Here is a 20,512-nt window from a genome sequence, read left to right as displayed (position 1 = left end):
TTTAATTTTCTTCACATTTTAATTTTATTTTGATAACCCGACATTTTAAGATGAATACGGACATGTTAAAAAGTGTAAGTTATCAAATTATTATATTAGGCTATTAAAATAATAAAAAGTTGTACAATTATATTAACTATTTTAATTGGGTTTTGGGTTATTGGGCTGGTCTTATTGATAAATTGGTCCTATAAAATAATTTGTGTTCTTTGTATATTCCATATTTATTAAGTTCACATGCTCTTGTGTAAGACCTTTTTACACAAATATTCAATTCATAATAATAGCGCAACTAAAAATAAAATAAAATAAATAATAATAGCCTAACTAAAATGCTTAAAATAATTTCCTCCGTCTCAATCACTTGTTTGCTTTTGATTAAAATATCACTCACAATGAATAAAAAAGGCAAACAAATAACTGGGGTAAAACGAATACTTTTATCATACGAATGATCCCCTCATCAAAAGCTGCATGAAGATAGCGATACGAGGCCAAACCGAATTGTCAGATCATGGTTTGAGATCTCTAGTTTACAAGAAATTAATTTTTCTTTGGTTTCTAATAGATTCGTTTTCGATGATAGTTATTCTTTGTAAGTGTCGTATGACGTTCCATTAATGAAATTATTCTTCTATTTTTTAAAAAAATAAAAATTGCCATACAACCGATTATATAACGCTTCACCATAATTTTAAAATTGAACATAAAATATATTAAGTTCACTCACTAAAATCCTTGACATTTTACTAGGATCGAGATTTTTTGGATCTATAGAATTGGTAGGATTGATATGGGGAATTTGCGCCGATAGAATCGGATCGTAGGATCATATTACGTTCATACCTCTAGAAATTTTTAAATAAACAAAATTGTAAGATTCTAGTATATTATGAATTAAATTGTAGAATCATGATCGATCAAATTTCTTTCAAACGTAAAATCATAAAATTGTAGAATCATAAATTCAGAATTCTAATAACAATGTTCACATCATCAACTTTATCAGGCTAGGATAACGGGTCAATAAGATCGGTTCAGGTCAGGTCAGGTCAATTCAGATTAGAGTTGTTTAGGCTTGCAATAATTTGAATCGGGTAGAGTCATTTCGGGTTCAAGTCATTTCATGGTGGTTGTTTTCAAATAACAATACAAAGGCCCATTAATCCAAAACATATAATTGACCAAAAGGCCAAAACCCCATCTAAAACCCTTCACTTTTTCATTGCATCACAACACGTCTCTCACAAAATGGCGACTTTCGCAGCAGCTAGATCTCTCCTCCGAACCTCCTCCTCCGCCGTCCGAACCTCCGCACCTAGGTTCGCCGCCGCAACCAAACCAAAATCCAACCCGTTTAGCCTTCCGAAGCAAAGCCCTATCTCTTCTCCTCGTATTTTCAGGTACCTAATTTTATTCCGTTCATTCCAATCATGAATTATGTAACGCATTACACATTTGATTCATAAATACGTTCCGTAATCGATACGTAGACGATTAAATTACTCGGTATCGAATTACGATTGGCAGTGGCGGAATTAGGAAGGGTTAGCCGGGACGGTCGCCCCTCTAAATAGTGAAATATTTAAAATTATTAGTTTATGTTTTTGATTTTTTTCGGTTCACCCTGATTTATTACTCTCTCCGTCCCGATCATTTATTTGCCTTTAATTTAAATAAATTAGTTAGTTTTTTTTTTTTTTTTTTTTTTTTGATTAGGTAAGAAAAAAATTGGTTAGGTTTTGAGAGTTTGAGACGGAGCGAGTACTTCTCACAAAGAATAAAAAAGGAAATAAATGATTGGGACGGAGATAGTACTAGCCTGTCTCCCCCAAAATTTTCGCAAAGGTATTTAGATATGTTGGTTGCGCCATCCATTGGATTGACTAGTGTGATACTAGAGTGAATCTGATAATTGTTGCATAAAGAAATTGGGAGTGATGTGTGAATTTGATAATTGTTGATGATCTTGAGATTAAGAATTTCAGGCTTTACTTTCGGAATCCGAGTTGTTTTTAATGTGTACAGAATAAAGATAACCTAGATAGAAAGAAAGTTGGGGAGTGTTTGTCAACAAGAATTTAATTGAAATGACTCATTTTTAATTTAGCAAAGTGAAATAAAGATTTGGAAATGAGAGGGTTAGATAGTGGATTTCAAACGGGTTTATTTTAGCCTTACTTGGATTTGGTAGGAATCCAAATCCAAATCTAATAAGTTTGCCAAACATGCAAATTAGTCCAAATCTAAATTCAGGAATACAATCTTTGTTCCCAAACACACCATTAATGAATTTGTAAGGAATTAATGTGGTTTTCGTTGTTGATGTGTGTTTTTTCTGTTAAAAAAAGGTCACCAGTAGAGCTGAGCTGCTGTGTTGAATCGTTGATGCCGTATCACACTGCAACGGCCTCTGCATTACTTACGTCCATGCTTTCTGTCTCACCTCAACACTTCGGTTGGACTCTTGAAGGTAAATTCTCTGTCTCTTTTGCTTATTTTTTTATTTTGTTAATGAGTGTGGTAGTTCTCTTCATATTATGTATGTAAGTGTATGACGTTGGATTTTGCTGCAGTAATATACTGATTTGTGTTTTAGAAAAGATTATGTAGAACTAGTAGTATAAGAGATAAGGAGTAACTATGAATATGTGCTCGCTTTTGCGATGTGGCAAACATTTTATGAGGTGATTGCGATAAAGTGTTGAAGTCTTAAATCATGACTAATAATGCATATATTATGAATATGTGCTCGTCTGAAACTTGAATGGTTTGCAAGCGATACATCAGCTATCCTTTATTAATCTGATCTTTGCTGATAATCCCATATGAATGCATTTGCCTCCAACTGTTTCTCTCCTGTCACGCTTTTTTAGTCAAATACGCCCCACGCGTAAACTTGAGGTTCATTGACCATAGGAATCAAAATGTGTCATGTTAGACCCCCTTGAAAGCTTATCCTTAGAAATAGAGTTCTAGGTAGCCTGCTTAATTCATTAGTTCATCTAATATCTCAGATGTCGTGAGTGTACAACTTCCTGCCACATGAATTGGGACCCAATACCATTTTTTTGTGAACAAAATAGTTTGTTCATTAGTTTTCCAAATTCTTACCTTGTTATGAGTAATCAATATTTGAAATTTTTGAGCCAACCCTAGGCTTATGTTTTTGTGAATGCTTGAATATTGTTGTACTGTTAGAGACTTGGAGATAGTTGGCTCTGTGAATGAAATAGTCAACAAATCTTATCTGACAACTTTTGGTAAAACTAGCATTCGAGTAATTCTGGCCTTCTGGGGAGTTGTGGTTCATAATGAGAATTAATGGTTGGATCAGGACATTAGACAAAGGTTTTGAATGATAATTAGAGAATCTGGTTTTAATGATTTTGAGGCGCGCTTTTCCTAGACACCTGCAAGCTATTTTTTTTGCCTGTCATTGCTGTAGTTTCAGTTATATGGTTGAGTCTTTGTTTTTTTTTCTCCCCATTACTTTCCTTGCACCCATGGACGGTTCTAATGGATGATTCATGTCAGCCGACCCTAAATTATTCTGGGATTAAGGCTCTAATGTTGTTGTATTACTAATTTCGTTGCACAGTTTTGTCAAATTTTTTGCCGATGAGTTAGAACATGATCACAAGTTGGGAAAGAGATAATTATAAATTATAAAAAGTCAGTAGACACTCGCCATGTCATATGTATGTCTCTTAAGTTTTAGAAAGGGTCTCTTTTCCAGTAAGTATTTCCAAAAAAAAAAAAAAAACAGAGGGCTAAGAAAGTCCTTCATTTAAGTTTGAATCATGTAGTTTTTCCATCTCTTTTCAAGTTGTTACTCCTTTAGGGTTGCCTTGTGTCTTCCCCTATATCTCTAAAAGAAACGTCCCTCTTTCACTCTTGTAGGGAAAGACCGGACTAGATGAAGAGCAAGCTACCAAAGATGAACCCTGATTTCATTTCTGTTGAAATTTGCGAGTCTTGTTGCTGTACTGAGATATTAAGTAGTTGAGTCAAGTTTTATATTTCGAAAATTGAATGACTTTATTATATTACTGCAAACCTCTGAAGTAGTCAAACTTTGTTCAGATTTGGATTTACTTACGATGCTACTCTTCATTCCTTATGAGATAAACGTTTGTGTTATTAGAATTTGCTTTTCCTAGATCAGCGTTTTGTAAAACGAAGTTAAAGAACATTTGGTTCTAAAAAGAAATCAGAATTGGTATTGTTTGAATGTTTTTATTGTTATTATGGACTATCACCAACCACACTAGTGTAGTGAGGGTGTGTACACTTTTTTGTTCCTAAAGCCTGAACTACTGGCCATTCACCAGAGATTACATGATTGCTGAGTCTTATTTCTATGCAATATGATTTTAGAGACATACTAATACGTCAAATGCATTCAGATTGCAATGACGATGTATGATGAATGTCAGATGGTCGGGCAAAGCTAAATCTTTATGCGCTTTATACATTGGGGATATGCTAAGGCCTAAAAGATTACCAAAGAGATCAAGTGAAGCCAGCGCTTTTTTTTATTTTTTCTTGTCATGTTATGTTTCGAAACTAGATTAATGTTGTCGCCAAGTTTTAGAAACCTATTTGTTTCAGCTGTTTAAATTAATACTCAAATCCTTCATAGTGCCATGTGATGGTTCATGATAAATGTGTTTCTTTTATGTCAATCAATCTTAATACTTTTCTTCCCTCCCTCTCATATATAAAAGCTTTAGAAAACAGGGAAAGAAAGTGTTCTCGTATTATTGTATGTGTCTGTGAAATTTTGAAAATCGTCAAAAAAATCACATTACGGTAGTTCTAAATCAAATGGTTCTTGGTGGATAGTGTCTTGAGAATTGAGATAGATATCTATAACATTAACTTTATATGCCAATGATACGTGTGGTATTTGCCCTGCTTGCGAGAAATGCCCAGTTTATGCATTAGTATATGGCTTCTGTTAGTGAAAATGAGGTGGTTGAGAGACATTCTTGTTGATTTGCAGATTCGTGAGGATGAACGTTCGTGACAGTGAGATTTAATCACGATGCTGCATTAGTAGATGTAGTATTCTATCTAAGGTTTTGCTGAGATATGATTTCTGATGCTAGATTAGTGGATATCATGCCTTTAAGGCTTTGAATATTAGGATGATAGGTCTGTAGACTTTACTTCTCCTGGAAGGATAACCTTGCATACATTTTCGATATCACACTAGGAAGAAGATCGCTTGTTACAATGCTGCCAGATATTGTCTGCACTTGTGCGATGTTAGATATAGTCAGTTCTCATAAGCTCATGATAAGTGTTTCAACTAGACTAAACCAATATTACTTTGCCACTTCGCCACTTCACATTTACAACACATTCTGACACAAGAGACTCCACACGTGACAAGGCACGGCACTTTGACCTGTCATATTAGGTTTAGCCTTGTTTGACCTTCGGGCACTCGTGGCAAAGACATTTCCATTAGAAAAAATTCTCTATAAGTTAGGATTTCAATAGTTTTGGGAGAAGAGGAAGGATAGGAACAATAGGAGGTTCTTACAACTGATCCCGGAATTTTTGTAGATTGAGAACTCAGAAGTCACATCTATCTTATACTGAATTACTGAAATAGTTGTCGTCCTTTGCGCTTATTTGATCCTCGTCCCTTACATAGGATATTGTTGAATCTTGTATCTTGCTGCAATAATAAATACCTCTGCTACCTAGGCAAGCTGTACCGTGAGAGTTAAAATTTTCACTGCACTTTGTTTGATTATTCGTCAAATTTTTGAGAATATCCTTTTGTCTTAGAATGACTCGGGCTTTCCTCTTTTTAGGGCCTTGATCACCTCCTTTGGCTTGCTCGGAAGTTTTTCTTGTCAAACTGATTTGAGTAGCCGGCGTTAGCAATATGTTAATTTCCCTTTCGAAATAATTCTCTTTGAACCATGTAAGTTAAGTGTTGTCTTCTTTTATTGTAGATGGATGATATTTGTGTGGGGTTAACAAGGCATTGGCCATTTTTACTTTCGATTGTGAATTGGCCTTTGTATGGCAGCTGGTTGAGGCAATCCCCTGTTGCTGTAATTCTTAAAGAAACGAGCTTCTACATTGTCGTGCAGTTATTTAGTTAGTTACATTCGGTTCATTTTAACCGAGGATTTCATTCATGATATTTAGAGAACATATGTTTGCAGATAATATTTAGTTGGTAGAAATTTGATTTAGTATGTATTCTCTAAATGCGTAGATTTGGGCAGGCGAATAATAAAATCGATTAGTTTTCAGATGTAGAAACATTCCGAGCAAGCCTAATTTTGGAGGCCTAATTTTGTTGTTACCGTCAATTTTGGAGGCCTAATTTTGTTGTGCACGAATAATGTGCAGATCACTGAATATTGCCTTCATCCTAAGGATCACTGGGAATAGAATTGACAAAACTGCCTCGATTCATACCTGATTCGATTAACTCGTTTGTCATGTCAACCACATTAAAGATTCCGTCTACGTTGAAGGGTAGTTGCCAAATTGGGCAGCAGATTTTTTTGTTTTGCAAAATTTCTATATCTCGCTCCCCATTTTACTTGTTTCGCCTCCCAACATTTATTTTATTCCTATTTTGCCCTTGTCCTTCTAAATTAAGTTTTGTAAAAATAAATTATCGTTTTATCGTACTTGTGTTTTGGGGATGGTTTTTATAATATCTATTTTATTCCTATTTTGCCCTTGGCGTCATTACAAGTAATGTCTTTCTCGGTCGTGGCTACGAAGTTATCCGTTTCAACTAATCATTTATGGGGAGGGTTTTGATTTCTCGGGAGATCTCGTTCTTAGCTCGCGGGTTTTGATTTCTCGAAGATTGAAAATCTAACTAACTCTGATCCTCTTGGCATCGTATTGCTCATCATCCCGCTTCATTCGTTGTGTATTTTCCCTCTCTGGTACAAGGCGACACGTTAGCCTTCCACGGTTTCACCCTTATCTCTCTTTCATGGTTGATTTTGCAAGACCTTTGCGCTTCTAACCCATAGATGTATAGTAGCTAAGCTAACTAAAGTTGCAATTCTCGATCGACAGTCTGCAAAATCCTTCCTGCTCAATGGCTTGCAACTATCGTCACCGTTAACTTTGCAGATTTAAACACATTAACTCTAATGTGCACAGATAATGTGTAGGATCGCTTATTTTTGTAGTAGACAATAAGGACGGCTAGGAATTGATTTGATAAAACTGACTCGATTTGTAGTCTATATTAAAGTTTCAGTGTGCAGTATGGGGATGGACGGATGGTACAAATGCTCACCGTCACCATTAATTAACTCAAAATGACAGCGCATCAACCAGGGGCGGAACCAGGAATTAGTTATTACTAGGGCTAAATATATAACTCTTTAAATGGCATGCGGATTTACCACCAGACCAAATGCATTATGTGGTCTTATTCTGCTTACTAAATTATATTTCTTCCAAAATTGTTTAGGGCTATAGCCCTAGTAAAAGAGGCCTAGTTCCGCCCCTGGCATCAACGAAGTCGATGGCCAAATACTGCTGTAAGATCTCGGATAAGTTTTGAATTTCGGACCACATGCACCACTTCCACTAGAAAACATATTCAGGCGGCTGTCAAGTACAGCTGCATGTGGCGTTGATAAGTTTTGAATTTTGGACCACATTAATGTTATGGGAGATTTTTAAAGTTGTGGCCTTGTGGGCGATTATGATTTTTGAGTGACTGTAAGTCTGTAATCTTCTACTCCCTCCGTCCCGGTCAATTGTTGTCCTTTGGTTTTGGCACAAAGACCAACGAAAGAGAAAGGGACCAATTACAAAACCGACTCAATTCGTACCTAATTCTAAACGACCATTAACGTTGCACTTCGGCCTTATCGAAATCCCCATTCACATTTCCTTTCAATCTATGGTTTCGTTAACAGAAGCTGAGAATCGCTTCATGCAACTTATCATGCTAGGCAGGTAACTTTTGACATTTCCTAGGCAACTTATCATACTACTTGGTGACCCGTGTCTCAGACCCTTTTAGGGTCGTGTTGCTTATCATATCCGCTTCAGTTGGTAAAGCTTCTATCGTGTGAGGGTGTGACACCAGGTTTGATTCCTGGTAGAATGGTGTTTTGTAAATAATTTATCGTGTGAGGGTGTGATTCACTAAGGAGTCGAACCTTTGACCTCTTATGTAATATACTTACATTCAAACCATTGAGCCATTTGTATGTAATACTCCCTCCTAGTCTAATTGTTGGTTCTTCTGCGAAATCTTTCCAGCTCAGTTGCTTGCAAGTTGCAACTATAATCACCATCAACTTTGCAGATTTAAGCACAATAACGCACGTTTAGGAATAGATTTGACAAAGCCGACTCGATTTGTACTTTGTTCAAATGGACCATTAACGTTGCTACATTATTTCTCAAACTGGTCCAGCACTTCGGTCCGTCGAAATCCCCTTTAGATTTCCGTTCAATTATATAATTCAATTGGACCACTAATATTGCAATTTTTTTTTTTTTCTTTGGGTTGGCCATATCCGCTCCTTTCTGCTTTCGCATGGGTTCATCAAGAATAACCTACCAGTCTACCACCCTCTACTTCTCTTTTATGGTTGATCTACCAGTGGTCGCTATCGACTCCATCTGCATAATTCTTCTTGCTCGGTTGCTCACAAGTGTTGTTAGTTGTTACCGTCAATTTTGGAGGCCTAACTTTGTTGCACACGAATGTGCAGATCACTGAATATCGCCTTCATCATAAAGATCACTGGGAATAGAATTGACAAAACTGCCTCGATTCATACCTGATTCGATTAGCTCGTTTGTCATGTCGACATTAAAGATTCAGGCTATGTTGAAGGGTAGTTGCCAAATTGGGCAGCACAGTAGTACAGTATACATGTTGAATTTTGTTACGCTCCCCATTTTATTTGTTACGCCTCCCAACATTTATTTCATTCCTATTTTTCCCTTGTCCATCTAAATTAAGTTTTATTGCGAGGGTTAATTCTTAGGGGATCTTAGCTCGAGGGTTTTGATTTCCGGAAGAGTGAAAATCTAACTCACTCTGATCCTTTTAGCATCGTATTGCTCATCATTCCGCTTTTGTTGTGTATTCTCTAAATCTAACTCACTGAAGTTGCATTTTTCGATCACCATCAACTTTGCAGATTTAAACACAATAACTCTAATGTGCACAAATAATGTGTTGGATCGCTTATTTTTGCAGTAGACAATAAGGACGTCTCGGAATAGATTTGATAAAACTGATTCGATCTGTAGTCTATATTAAATTTGTGTACAATAAGCCAATAAGGGGATGGTACACCACCAAACTGTCATCCCTCACCGGACCAAATGCTCACCGTCACCATTAATTAGCTCAAAATGACAGCGCATCAACGAAGTCGATGGCCCAAATACAGCTATTAGAGCGAGCTTGGATAAGTTTTGAATTTTGGACCACACGCACCACGTCCACTAGAAAACATATTCAGGGGCTGTCAAGGTACAGCTGCATGAAGGGTTCGTCTGTTGTAATAGGTACCTTTCTTAATTATCCAACTGTCAAAAAAAAAAAAAAAAAAAAAAAAGTACAGCTGCATGGGGCGTCGATAAGTTTTGAATTTTGGACCACATCAATGTTATGGGCGATTATGATTTTTGAGTGACGGTAACTCTGTAATCTTCTACTAGTTTATACAGTGCTGGTCAACCGGCCACCGCTTCCCCGCAATCGTCCGGCTCCACTTTCCTCTCCCATAATATACTCCCTTACGCCAAACAAATCCCGAGTATAGTAGACAGTGAACATAACTCCTTTAAAGGCTTCAAATCTATCCTCCCATGTATATACTTCCTCAATTTCATTCAATTCTATACACTTGTTTTATATACACGTGTATTAATCGTGTATCAATTCTATACACTTGCCTCATCGAAATCCCCATTCACATTTCCTTTCAATCTACGGTTTCGTCAACAGAAGCTGAGAATCGCTTCATGCAACTTATATCATGCTAGGCAACTTTTGACATTTTCTAGGCAACTTATCATATCCGCTTCGTTGTGTTTTTTCAACTGTCAGGTTCAAGGCAACAAGTTAACTGAAGTTGCATTTTTCTATCGACACAGTCTGCAAAATCCTTCCAGCTCACTTGCTTGCAAGTTGCAACTATCATCACCATCAACTTTGCAGATTTAAGCACAATAACGCACGTTTAGGAATAGATTTGACAAAGCCAACTCGATTTGTACCTTGCTCAAATGGACCATTAACATTGCTAAATTATTTCTCAAACTGGTCCAGCACTTCGGTCCCGTCTAAATCCCCTTTAGATTTCCGTTCAATTATATAATTCAATTGGACCACTAATATTGCAATTTTTTCTCAAATTGGTCCAGCACTTGGGCCACATCGAAATCCCCTTTAGATTTCTTTTGGAAATATATACGGAGTAGTGAGGGCATTGATAATAGATGAACCTCCAAGAGGTTTGTTCTCATACCACATAAGCTAATATATAAACTCATCTACCTACAAACCTCATTCCAACAATAGATAAACCTTTACAAAGTTCATAATGTGGCCCACATTATTATTCCTCCCCTCACACTCTCTCTCTCTACAAGCTAGCATACAATCTAGTAACCCTTCTTAACTACAAACCTCAACACATATGTCTAGCAATAGAAGGTATATTATCTATACAATATAATTAAAAGGCTAATGTGATATGACAAATTAAATGTAACATGACAAATGTGATAAGGCAAAATTAAATGTGACATGGCAATATCATAATTCACATATTATCAATCTATACAATATAGTTTAAAAGCCTGCATAAAACATTAAATTTTATTCCGTGAGCCATTTTTACAATTAATTTGTATTTTGTATTTGATTATATAATATTTGCTTAGTGACAAATTATAATACAATATTGACGTCTTGACAGATAATTCTTACTAAAAAGCACACATTGAATGATAATTGAGTTAGTACCACACCAAAAAAGTAAAAGCCTATTTGGGGAGGTGTATATCAATTATAAATAATTTTCTATAATAAAAAAATATCACATGAACACCGAAACTTTGACTATTTCTAATATAACACTGTTTATTTTGAATGAGACCATTACAATTAACTAAATTACCCTACAAAGTAATATTTACAAATTTTTGGGATCAACTTAAAAATAGTTTAAGTATTTGTGATTTAAAAATTGAGAAAATATTGCGGTCATACAAAAGAACGGTCTCACAAAAAAGATTATCTTTATGTAGAATTTAGAACATAATCAACTTAAATATTTATTATAATATTTATGTCATAATAATGAAAAAAACTAGGTTTGTGACCCGTGAAATTCACGGGTTTATCTGTTTTAGTTTTGCTATTTTTATCGTATTATTAATGATGGGGCATATTCTGCACCGCTGACCAAGTCAACATATTGAGCAAGGTCAAAGATACCCACAGCAAGTCAACAACTTAGACCGCCTTAGCCGATCACGCAACCCGTCTACTGTCGGCTGGTCTCGGCATGGCAACCCGCCAAATGGGACACATACCCGCGTACTCATATCCAAGACCCCTCGGCGGTGAGTCAACAGGGCCACTGCCCGCTGCCATAGGTCCCCGGCGAGGGTAGATCGATCTTTCCACCGCTTGTGCCACTGCCACTTGGCCACTTGGCCACCACGTGACAAAAGGTGAAAGCCTATAAATACTCCTCAACCTTCATTGAGGAAAGGATCCACAACTTAACCTAAGAAACACTATTCATCTGGTATTATCTTCCTTATCTCTCTACAATATACATTCAGCCTAGTAACAACTTATCCCATAAGTTTACTGACTTGAGCGTCGGAGTGAGTACGCTTGGTACAAAGCCAAGCCCTCAGTTCGTTCATTGTTGCAGGAGAGGCCGAGAGGAACGATAAAGACAAGAAGGGTTCAACTCAAGACATTATTCTACAAGCCACGGGTGGTAACAATACTTGCTCTAGAATTACACCCGGAACAATTGGCGCCGTCTGTGGGGAAATCGCTACTAGAAGCTAGTCACATTCATTCCCAAACAAAAAAAAAACAACAAAAACCCACCCAAAAAGCTAAGAAGATGTCGAAACAACAAGACGCAGTCGTGACCGACGAAACCGCATTCTCCAAAATCATCGGGGGCATGGAGAATGTGCGTAGACTTTACCAACCTTAATAAAGCATGCCCCAAAGATTGTTACCCTTTGCCTCGGATAGATAGCTTAATCGACGCCACGGCAGGCTACACCATGCCGAGCCCGCTAGACGCCTTCTCGGGGTATCACCAGGTATTCATGGTTGAGGAAGACATGCCTAAATGCGCATTCATCACCGCTAACGGCACATACATGTACAAAATGATGCCGTTTGGTTTGAAAAACGCCGTGCGCAACGTATCTGGGTCAGGACAAAGTATTCCAAAATCAGAAAGGGCGAAACATTGAGGCCTACGTCGACGATGCTATTGTGAAAAGCAAGTCCGACAAATGAGCACTGGCCGATTTACACGAAACATTTTGTTCACTAAGGAAATACAAGATGAAGCTCAACCCAATGAAATGCAACTTCGTGTCCGGCGGGTAAATTCCTCGGTGTACTTGTCGGTGCGGAGGCATCGATGCAAATCCCGACAAAATCCAAGCAATCCTAGACTGCGAGCCAAGGAATCGAAAAGAGGTTATGATGCTGACCGGGAGAATGGCGGCTCTCGCCCGATTCATCTCTCGGTCGGTAACAAGAGCACCCCATTCTTCAAAGTCTTTGAAAGGGAATAAAGACTTGATTGGGGGGAGGAATAGAGCACGGCTTTCAAGCAACCGAAAGCTCATCTTCGACTCTCCCAACTCGTCCGGCCGATCTTGGGGAGACGCTATACCTATACATAGCGATTACCTCGGCCACGGTCGTGCCGTGATCATCGAGGAAGAAGACAAACAAAGAACACCCAATCTACTTTGTCGACCATACGTTTGCCCGCCGAGAGAAATTACCCACTAATTGAAAAAGCGGCCTTCACCGTCGTCGTTGCCACGAGGAAGTTAAAACCCTACTTCGACGCACCCCCGTGACGGTCCCTAACCGATCGACCATTGGAGAAAGCTTTGGAAAAATTCGAACAATCCGAGCTCATCAAATGGGCGGTGGAACTCTCCGGTTTCGGCATTCAATACAAACCAAGGCCTTCGATAAAGGGGCAAGCACTTGCAGATTTTCTGGCCGAATGCACATATCAAGAAGAGCCAAACCCAGGCATATGGGAGGTTTACACCGACGGCTCCTCCACGACGAACAGCTCAGGAGCCGGCATCCTTATCATCAGGCCAAACGGGGACGAGTTTGAGTACGCCTTGAAATTCACCTTCTCGGCCTCGAACAACGAATCCGAATACGAGGCGGTGATAACCGGAGTCGAGCTAGCTAGGGTCACGGAGAGCGAACACATTGTGTTGAAGACAGGACTCACCGTTGGTTACTAACCAAATCAGAGGGGAGTTTGAGGCTCGGGACGACGGAATGGTAAGGTACCTAGAGAGGGTAAAGGCCGACATAGCGAAGTTGAAATCTTTCCAAATCCAATGCGTTCCCAGATCCGAGAACAACCGGGCCGACGCTCTCTCCAAACTTGCCACCAACCATCAAGAATGTCACCAACCGTGCTTTGGTAGATATCGAGAATGCGAAGAGCATCACTGAGACCGTCGGCATGGTGGGTAACATAGAGACCGAGACAACGTGGATGACTCCGATAATGAAATACAAACTTACGGGTGAATTGCCGAGGACCGCAATCCCTCGGCCAAAATAAAAAGGATCGCCGCTAGGTACTTGGTGTTCGAAGGGGAACGTACGGAAGATCCGTAATAAGACCACTCTTGAAGTGTGTCGGTCCGGTAACGCAGAATCGATCATCGACAGAGATTCATGAAGGTATCTGTGGACACCACATGGGGCAAGAACACTAGCCCACAAAGCTCTCCGAGCCGGCTACTTCGCCCACCATGCTTCAAGATTCCGAACAAAGACCAAGAAGTGCACAAACCGTCGGATGCATGCCCCGGTGATACACGCTCCCTCCCGGGACCTACAACCGGTGCTTAGTCCCCTTCCTTTCGCACGGTGGGGATGGACATGCTAGGGCCGTTCCCAACGGCCTCCGGAGGAAGGAAGTTCTTAATCGTCGCCGTTGATTACTTCACCAAATGGGTTGAAGCCGTAGCGACCAGCCAACACCACAAATGGCGTCGTCGAAAGGTAATCTGGGAAAATGTTATAACTCGCCGGGTTACCCAAGTTATGGTATTTGACCACGGCCGAGAGTTTTGGAGCGACGATAATGAATCGGTTAGAAGAGCTTGGCATCAAGTTTGCGTACTCCTCCGTCTCGCCATCCACAGAGCAACGGGCGGCGTGAGGCGCCAACAAAACAATCCTCAACGGTTTGAAGAAGACAGTTGAAGACCTTAAGGAAGGTGGGCCGATGAACTACCCGGCGTCCTGTGGTCCCTTCGGACCACGGAGAAAGAAGCAACGGGTACACCCCTTCCACCTAGTCTACGATTCCGAAAGCGATCCTACCAATTGAAGCAACGGTGCCAACATTCGAACGGCTACCTTTAACCCGGTTGAAAAACGAGGAAGGCACAAAGCCTCCCTAGACCTGGTCGAAGAAAGCCGAGATACGGCACGCCTCAACTTGGCCGTATATCAAAACCGGATGAAAAGAGCCTACAACCGAAGAGTCCACAAAAGGGACTTAAAAGTGGGAGACCTGGTCCTAAGGAAGTCGGTCGCACCAACAAAGGAAATATTCATGGTAAACTGACGGCCAACTGGGAGGGTCCCTACAAAGTGGTCGAAGAGATGAGGCCGGGTACATACCGGCTGACAGATATGGGAGGTGTACCTTTGATGAGCCATTGGAACACCGATAACTTGAGAAAATACTTTGTATAGCGGCGGAGGTGTCCAAACCCATTGTGGACACCCCAACGCACGATCATAACAAACAAATGAATCACCCAAGTTTTCCATCGAAGTGTTTGTCCCCTCCACGAATTGCCACCAGGCGGGCACTCAAATAGAAGAATTGCTATCGAGTCATAACCCCGATTACCTCGGCCTTAGCCGAGAGCGACGGGGACACAATGACCGATACGCTAGAAGAATTGCTATCAAGCCATAACCCCGATTACCTCGGCCTTAGCCGAGAGCGACGGGGACACAATGACCGATACGCTAGAAGAATTGCTATCGAGCCATAACCCCGATTACCTCGGCCTTAGCCGAGAGCGACGGGGACACAATGACCGATACGCTAGAAGAATTGCTATCGAGCCATAACCCCGATTACCTCGGCCTTAGCCGAGAGCGACGGGGACACAATGACCGATACGCTAGAAGAATTGCTATCGAGCCATAACCCCGATTACCTCGGCCTTAGCCGAGAGCGACGGGGACACAATGACCGATACGCTAGAAGAATTGCTATCGAGCCATAACCCCGATTACCTCGGCCTTAGCCGAGAGCGACGGGGATACAATGACCGATACGCTAGAAGAAATGCTAAAGACGTTACGCAGTTGAGATACGCATTCTAACTGACTCGGCCGTGCCGACGGTAAAAACGAAGGCACTCAATTAATAACGCAAGAAGATAAGTAAAGGTTCGTGATCAAAGTCCCGGCCAAGCCGAGGACCAAAAGATAAAACTTTATTGAAAATGATTGCAAGGAGAGTACAGACGACGACCGTCCCCATAAGGATAGCCTAAACTCTACCTACCAAAGCTTTACAAAAAGCTAGGAAACAAAAAAACAAAAGATTACAGACTTGGGATTTGAAGCGCCAAAAGATGGCAGGGAGAGAAGGCTCAATAATTGGCCCCCGAACAGCTAAAGCTATTCGAGACGCCGGGTGAGTCTGGTGACGACCGCCCGTCTCCCTATGCCTCGTTCTTTGCCCTCCATCAAGCCAGACATCTTCGGTGGCCGGCTCGAGAGAGGGCTCGACATTTTCAAGTGCCTTTAGCCTGTCACCCTCCTTCACCTTTGCATCATAGGCCGCCTTGGCCTCGGCTATCCGAGCCGCCTTCGCCGCCTCCGCTTTCTCGCAGCCCGCCTCCGCAAAGATCGCCATCTCGTCCGTAAGCCGGTCAAATTTATCCCACGGGAAAGAGCCCTCGGGGACGAGTCTTTTTATTGCCTCCCTGGTCGCCTCCTCGGCCTGGTTCCGGAATTGGGCGCACATTTTAGGGAGAAGATCATCTTGAAGCATTTCAATATCCTTCTCCTTTTGAGCAAGGGCGACTGCGCGTCCCGAGCGCCTCCGCTTTGGTTGTGGAATGTATCCTTCCACTTTTCCCCCTTGGCAACCACGGCGTCATAAGCACCCTTGTCACTGTCCCGCTCCTCCATCATCTTGGCAAAGGCGGCATTAGCTTCCTTAACTTTGGCCCTCTCGGCCCCTAGCGACTTCTTAGTTTCCTCCACGCGCTTCTCGGCGAAAAGAGATCCGATTTAGCCTTCCCGCTTCCCCTTTGCGGTAGAGAGATCAAGTTCAAGCTTTGCGATCGGTGGCGCGCAGCTTGGCCCATGGTCTTCTCCTGCTCCAAGATGTAGGAGCCGGCTTGTTGGGTCCACTTGGCCATCCTCTTATATAATTTCACACCCTCTCGCCACAAGCTCGGGGAGGAATCTTCGAGCCGAGGAGTCAACGATGACATTTCGTCACCCGCCTTCTCAATAGCCTTCTCTCAGTCGCTTCCCCAATGCCGTTCGGTGAGAACGGCGGCTGCCGAAGGAGGATCTACAAAAATTTACACAGAGCATCCATGTCACCATGCATTGACACATCGTAAAGCCGGTCATCCGGGATGTCCAACGAACCACTAAATCCGAACCACAAGTTAGATCCGTACCAGTCTGGACCCTCTTCGTTCGAGGGCCGGTTGAGTCAGTCTTCTCCCCGACAACGATGGAAGCAGACGGAGGCTCTTTTCTCTTCGGAGGAGGAGAAAAGGCCTTAGCAACGGTCACCGCCCCATCAGTGACTTCGATGACCTCCACAGACTCCTGAACCACTGGGGTCGAAGAGGGAGTTGGCACAGACGCCGCCGCCAACCTCGGACGCGCCTTCTTTGTTCTCTTTGGCACGCCCCGAGAACCCTTGCACGGGCCGCCGCCGGATCCGGTGACTTCACTGTTTATCCATGAGCTCGTTGGGAGACGGTCTACGATCACGCAAGTCAGCCGTAGGATGCTGTTTAACGACCTTCCTGTCCTTGTCAAGCCCTAACCTCTGCAAGGTCCTCTCAGACAGATCCTGGCCAAACCGGTCTGCAAGAAATCAAACAAAGGTTACATAAAAGAAGTAAAACAAAGCTCAAACAAGAGCATAACAGAGCAAAGATGAGCCTCACACCGACCCCACTCACCCCGGGCCGAGGGCCGGTATGAGGCCGACGTGGCGAGAAAGTGGCTCATCCCGAAGAATAATCCGAGTCGGGGCAGCCATCCCTTCTTAGCATCTAACAGCTGCATCGCCCGCTTCTCATCCTCAGTAAGAGGGACCATCGAAGCGTCCATTTTAACTTTACCCCGGGAGGTACACTCCTCAAACTCTTCCCGGTTCTCACACCGCAAGTAAACAGGGGCTCGAAAGACCGAGGCGGGGGTAGTCCTCCCAAGACTTGAACATACACCCATCGCCGTTGCCGCCTTTGCAAGAAGTAAGTTTGGACACGGAAACGAAGCCCGCTCCGCTTGCACGCTATACCAACCCACTTTACCAAAGAATTGACGGTGTAGATAATGAAGGCGGCGGAATAAGTTGATCGTCGGATCTCCCCCTAAAAAGACAGAGCCACACAAAGCCAACTATCGTCCTCATGGCGGCGGATGTAGTTGGGCCACAGCGACGTTCATAGCTTTGATGATGGCCATGACATATTTATTCGGAGGAAACCGCAACCCATACTCCAGTGCCCGATGTACACGCCGGTGTGACCCGGTGGAGGGCAACAGACCGCCTGACCCTTCTTAGGGATAACGATCTTGTACCCCTCACCGAGGGAGAAATGGCCTCCGAAAAGTGTCTCGCCGGAACAATCGGCGAACTTATGGGACCAAGCACGGTCAAGACCGGTCGTGCGGGGCTCGCCATGATCCGGGATAGACGACCTCCCACCATCGGAAGGAGTCCTCTCATCCTCATCAACATCGTCATCCTCATCCTCCCGTTCCTCCAAAATTGGTGGATCGACTACGGGAGAAGGAGACCTAGGGCCCCCAAACCTTATCGGGATGACGTCTAGTATCCCCTCCCCATCAAGACGCGACGGGGAACCCTCCGGCGCGAGAAGTGCTAGTTCCGGCGTCGTGAAAGACATAATAGCAATAATTATTTAACAAAATAAAAAGTGAAGAAATTTGTTTGTTTACCTTGAAGAAAAACACCACGGAGTAACAACTCTAAAAATTAGAAGACAAAGAAGCCCTTGAAAGTTTAGAGAGAAGAAAATTTTGGAGAATGAAATTGGTGGCCAATTTCACGGAATAACCGCCTATTTATAGGAAAAAGCCCATAAAGAAGGACCAATCGAGAAAACTGACCCATGAAGCGTCATCCAATCGGCGAACGACACGTGTCGGACATGCAACCACGGGATGTCAATCGTTGCAACAGTTGAACGTCAATCAATGCAACAATGACCAAGCGTCTTCAACACGCCCATTCATATCTCTCCGCCTATTCACCTTCCTCAACAAATTCTCAAGCATCCGTTCTCCGCCGCCACATGATCAACCAAGCTAAGTAGCGCGTAGGGGGCAATAAAAAACAACCGGCACTCTCAACCCTGGTCTCGGCAAGCGTCACTTTCTTTTCCACATCGGATGCCCTTTACACATCCATGTGGAGGGGGGATATGGTACGGCCTAAGAAAGACCAGGCCGAGGTAAAAGAAGCCGCCGCGGAAGAAGCCGATGCAGAAATTTTACGTACATCGGAGCCCATACCACGGCATAGACTACGCTGGGGGCAAATTGATGGGGCATATTCTGCACCGCTGACCAAGTCAACATATTGAGCAAGGTCAAAGATACCCACAAAGAAGTCAACAACTTAGACCGCCTGGCCGATCGACCCATCGGCTGTCGGCTGGGTCTCGGCATGGCAACCTCCCCAGGGACACATACCCGCGTACTCATATCCAAGACCCCTCGGCGGTGAGTCAACGGGGCCCGCCGGCCGCCATAGGTCCCTCGGCGAGGGGGTAGATCGATCTTTCCACCTGCTAGCCACTTGGCCACTTGGCCACTACGTGACAAAAGGTGAAAGCCTATAAATACTCCTCAACCTTCATTGAGGAAAGGATCCACAACTTAACCTAAGAAACACTATTCATCTGGTATTATCTTCCTTATCTCTCTACAATATACATTCAGCCTAGTAACAACTTATCCCATAAGTTTACTGACTTGAGCGTCGGAGTGAGTACGCTTAGCACAAAGCCAAGCCCTCAGTTCGTTCATTGTTGCAGGAGAGGCCGAGAGGAACGATAAAGACAAGAAGGGTTCAACTCAAGACATTATTCTACAAGCCACGGGTGGTAACAATACTTGCTCTGGAATTACACCCGGAACAATTAATATTTGTTCGAGCAATTAGTTGTTGATCCATTTAAAAATATACAGTCATAAAATACATAGAAATTAGTTAGTTAATATCTTATTTCTTTGACAACTTTGGTTATTTTTTTAAAACGAATCCTGCAAGTGACAATGTGGTAGCTACTAATTTTGAGAAACTTGACAACGGAGCAATGACAAAGACGACTCATTATATGTACGTGTGTTTTACTCTGCAATATAATAAAGTGAGTTTTTTAAATATTAAAAGTTGAAAGCATCCGTATATAATAAATTCCATATGGAAAAATCTTCAATGACGCCTTATAAGGTTGTAAACTCAATACCTCTGTATAGTCATCTCCAAATTATTTACAGACCTCTCCATCAACCCTCCCATATAAATATCTTTGAAGTCTTATCACTACTTGCATGCTTCAAATATTATTTACATCCGAAAAATAAAATCGATTAGTTCTCAGATGTAGAAACATTCCGAGCAAGCCTAATTTTGGAGGCCTAATTTTGTTGTTACCGTCAATTTTGGAGGCCTAATTTTGTTGTGCACGAATAATGTGCAGATCACTGAATATCGCCTTCATCATAAGGATCACTGGGAATAGAATTGACAAAACTGCCTCGATTCATACCTGATTCGATTAACTCGTTTGTCATGTCGATATTAAAGATTCAGTCTGCTTGAAGGGTAGTTTGCCAAATTGGGCAGCAGATTTTTTTGTTTTGCAAAATTTCTATATCTCGCTCCCCATTTTACTTGTTTCGCCTCCCAACATTTATTTTATTCCTATTTTGCCCTTGTCCTTCTAAATTAAG

The 20,512-nt window shown here is 42.0% G+C and overlaps 1 protein-coding gene across 5 annotated transcripts; it reads left to right on the top strand.

The window, feature by feature from the left end:
• The first annotated feature begins 1,198 nt into the window (after positions 1-1,198).
• Positions 1,199-20,282, top strand: LOC141596121 (protein NUCLEAR FUSION DEFECTIVE 6, mitochondrial-like). Of its 5 annotated transcripts, XR_012522390.1 has the most exons (4): positions 1,199-1,403; positions 2,352-2,473; positions 5,009-5,067; positions 5,976-6,176. XR_012522390.1 is itself a non-coding variant. In XM_074416171.1 (3 exons), the coding sequence occupies exons 1-3, from the start codon at positions 1,252-1,254 to the stop codon at positions 20,265-20,267; spliced, it is 282 nt and encodes a 93-aa protein (XP_074272272.1). In that variant the 5' UTR covers positions 1,199-1,251; the 3' UTR covers positions 20,268-20,282. The 5 variants fall into 5 exon arrangements, 4 of the variants coding, with proteins under 4 accessions (XP_074272272.1, XP_074272270.1, XP_074272269.1 ...); XM_074416171.1 differs by lacking the exons at positions 5,009-5,067; positions 5,976-6,176 and adding an exon at positions 20,260-20,282; XM_074416169.1 differs by lacking the exons at positions 5,009-5,067; positions 5,976-6,176 and adding an exon at positions 6,382-6,724.
• The last annotated feature ends 230 nt before the right edge of the window (positions 20,283-20,512 follow it).

Source organism: Silene latifolia, chromosome 8 (genome assembly GCF_048544455.1).
Source record: "Silene latifolia isolate original U9 population chromosome 8, ASM4854445v1, whole genome shotgun sequence".
Taxonomy (NCBI): Eukaryota; Viridiplantae; Streptophyta; class Magnoliopsida; order Caryophyllales; family Caryophyllaceae; genus Silene; species Silene latifolia.
This window is presented reverse-complemented; position numbering and strand designations above follow the sequence as displayed.

Excerpts from the sequence above, each read along its gene's own strand:
- LOC141596121 (XM_074416167.1), top strand. The coding sequence starts at position 1,252 with ATGGCGACTTTCGCAGCAGCTAGATCTCTCCTCCGAACCTCCTCCTCC. Across the intron at positions 1,404-2,351 it reads TCTTCTCCTCGTATTTTCAG|GTCACCAGTAGAGCTGAGCT; the intron begins GTACCTAATTTT and ends TGTTAAAAAAAG. Across the intron at positions 2,474-4,409 it reads CTTCGGTTGGACTCTTGAAG|ATTGCAATGACGATGTATGA; the intron begins GTAAATTCTCTG and ends AAATGCATTCAG.